Source organism: Notothenia coriiceps, unplaced genomic scaffold (genome assembly GCF_000735185.1).
Source record: "Notothenia coriiceps isolate Sejong01 unplaced genomic scaffold, NC01 NC01_scaffold00010730, whole genome shotgun sequence".
In the NCBI taxonomy this organism is placed as follows: domain Eukaryota; kingdom Metazoa; phylum Chordata; class Actinopteri; order Perciformes; family Nototheniidae; genus Notothenia; species Notothenia coriiceps.
Window position 1 is genome coordinate 72,990 of NW_011343431.1, and position 2,215 is coordinate 75,204.

At 42.1% G+C, this 2,215-nt stretch overlaps 1 protein-coding gene across 1 annotated transcript in view; it reads left to right on the forward strand.

Annotated features, from left to right (window-relative positions):
- Nucleotides 1–1,666, forward strand: part of LOC104946170 (activating signal cointegrator 1 complex subunit 3-like) — a 27,902-nt gene extending 26,236 nt beyond the window's left edge. Inside the window, exon 6 of the mRNA XM_010771948.1 lies at nucleotides 1,328–1,666. Coding sequence (XP_010770250.1) covers nucleotides 1,328–1,636 — 309 coding nt within the window. The 3' untranslated portion in view covers nucleotides 1,637–1,666. The remainder of the gene's footprint in view (nucleotides 1–1,327) is intronic.
- Nucleotides 1,667–2,215: the final 549 nt, after the last annotated feature.

The following is a 2,215-nucleotide window of genomic DNA, read 5'->3' on the forward strand; positions in this document are numbered from 1 at the left end:
TCTTTGTCTTTGTCTTTGTGTGAGAGAGCCAGACAGCTGCTGGCAGTAATGTGCTTTCTCTTGTGTTCAGAGCGCTGGGCGCTGACCTCTATTTAGATGCCCAGAGAGAGAGATAACGTCCTGTGATGAGAACTACCCTCAGGCCAGGCTGGGTCACAGCCCACTGTCAGTCATCACACACCTCCATCTCAACTGTGTGTGTGTGTGTGTGTGTGTGTGTGTGTGTGTGTGTGTGTGTGTGTGTGTGTGTGTGTGTGTGTGTGTGTGTGTGTGTGTGTGTGTGTGTGTGTGTGTGTGTGTCAACCTGATGGTCACTGGTTCGGGTCCCAGTATGGACCCAAAATAAACAATTGACAGCTTAAGGTGCCAGGTCACCTCCAGAGCCCTCCCAAGGTCTCTTTGGAAGTTATTTTATTACATATATTTAGCTATTTGCAAGAAAAATTACCATAAGGTTTTGATTAGTTATTAGTATCACATTATGGCTAACGTTAGCAAATGCTACAAGCTTGTAAATTAGCATTATATAAATTGGCACCGCACCAAACGCTAATACACATGCTACTGTACATACTCGTCCCATAACGTAGCAATATTTCTAATTCTAAACTCAATCATATTTAATCATGCAGCCAAGACACACTAAACGTACACTCGAGCACCGGACGCCATGTTGAAGTTGACCGCAGCGTAGATGTTACGCTACGTTCAGAGCGCATTAAACATCCCCTCATGGGGCTACACCATTATACATCCATGGGCTACACTGATGTTATTGGCTAAAAATGAAGGAGACATCTGGCTGAAAACAGTACATTGCTGGCGGCGTCAGGGGAGTCCCAAAATGCGTTTTTATAAAAGTAACAACAACAAATATTTAAAATATGATTCATGGTAAAAACATGAATATGTTACATTTTTCTCATGAAACATATTTTAAATAATGTATTTTAATACATATATGTATATAAATACATATATTTATGGATTTATATTAGATAGAAATTTATTTAAATATACGTGGATTTTGTTTTACATAAAACAATAAATATATATATATGTGCATTGAAAAATATTTCTGTAGATTGAGACTTTATATATAAATCCTGAATAATATTTGTGAACCCTTCTGTTAGACTGAAATGCCACATTCTGAGCCCCGTTTGTTCTGGCATCGCCTGATAAAATGCATGTGTGTCTATTTGGGGCCTGATGTGTATAGTCCTATATGTATGTATGTATGTATTTGTACTGTATACAATAACAGTGTAAACTACATTTCCTCAATTGGAATTAAGAAAGGTAAAATGTCGTCTTCTACTTTCAGATCCAGCGCTCAAGAAACAAGGAGATGAAGGAGATGTTCCCAGAAGGCTTTGGGATCCATCATGCCGGCATGCTGCGCTCCGACCGCAGCATGATGGAGAGCATGTTCTCCAAAGGCCACCTGAAGGTGCTGGTGTGCACCGCCACTCTGGCCTGGGGAGTCAACCTGCCGGCACACGCAGTCATCATCAAGGTTCTACTCTTTCACTCAGCCGGTTTAGCTGTTCCTCTTCAGTTTAAGTTTCTTTGTCTGTCCCTCAGGAAGATATATCATTTGTTGAGTCAAGATGGTGTGTGTTGTTCTAAATGAACTACAGTGTGCGTGTTCATGGTGTTGATCATAATTCCATTGTTGAGGTCTACTAGAATAGATTTATATTGTGCAATTTTCCAAAATCAATTTGGTTTCTCATACAGCATCTATGTAAACTACGTGTATTCACTGAATTTCACTCTCTGCCTTTAACGGCTCGTTGTACCTCCAGTAGCTCCAGCCCCCACCCTCCCTGTGAGCACAGTGTGCTCTGATTGGTCGGGACGTTGTGAATCGCGCTAAGCTCCGTGGAGGTGTTGTTTCCTTGTTTAGCGATACACAGCGAAACACAGCCAAACTCATCCTGAGCACACACAAAGTCACAGCCGAAGTAAAAACAATAAGTGTGGCTTGATATTGAGTAAGAAAAAGGTTGATAAACGCTGTGAGAATGGGTCTGCAGAGAGAATTTCGCAGCGATCCCAACTGTCTGTTATCAGCCTGCAGCCAGGGAGGAGAGATCATCAGAGCTGCATGCACTGAGTGTGTGTGTGAGTAAGTCCGTGGATTGGTCAATTTGGACCAATCAGCGGGGGCTTAACGTAACGGCTCCACGGATTGGTCCATTTCGTTCCG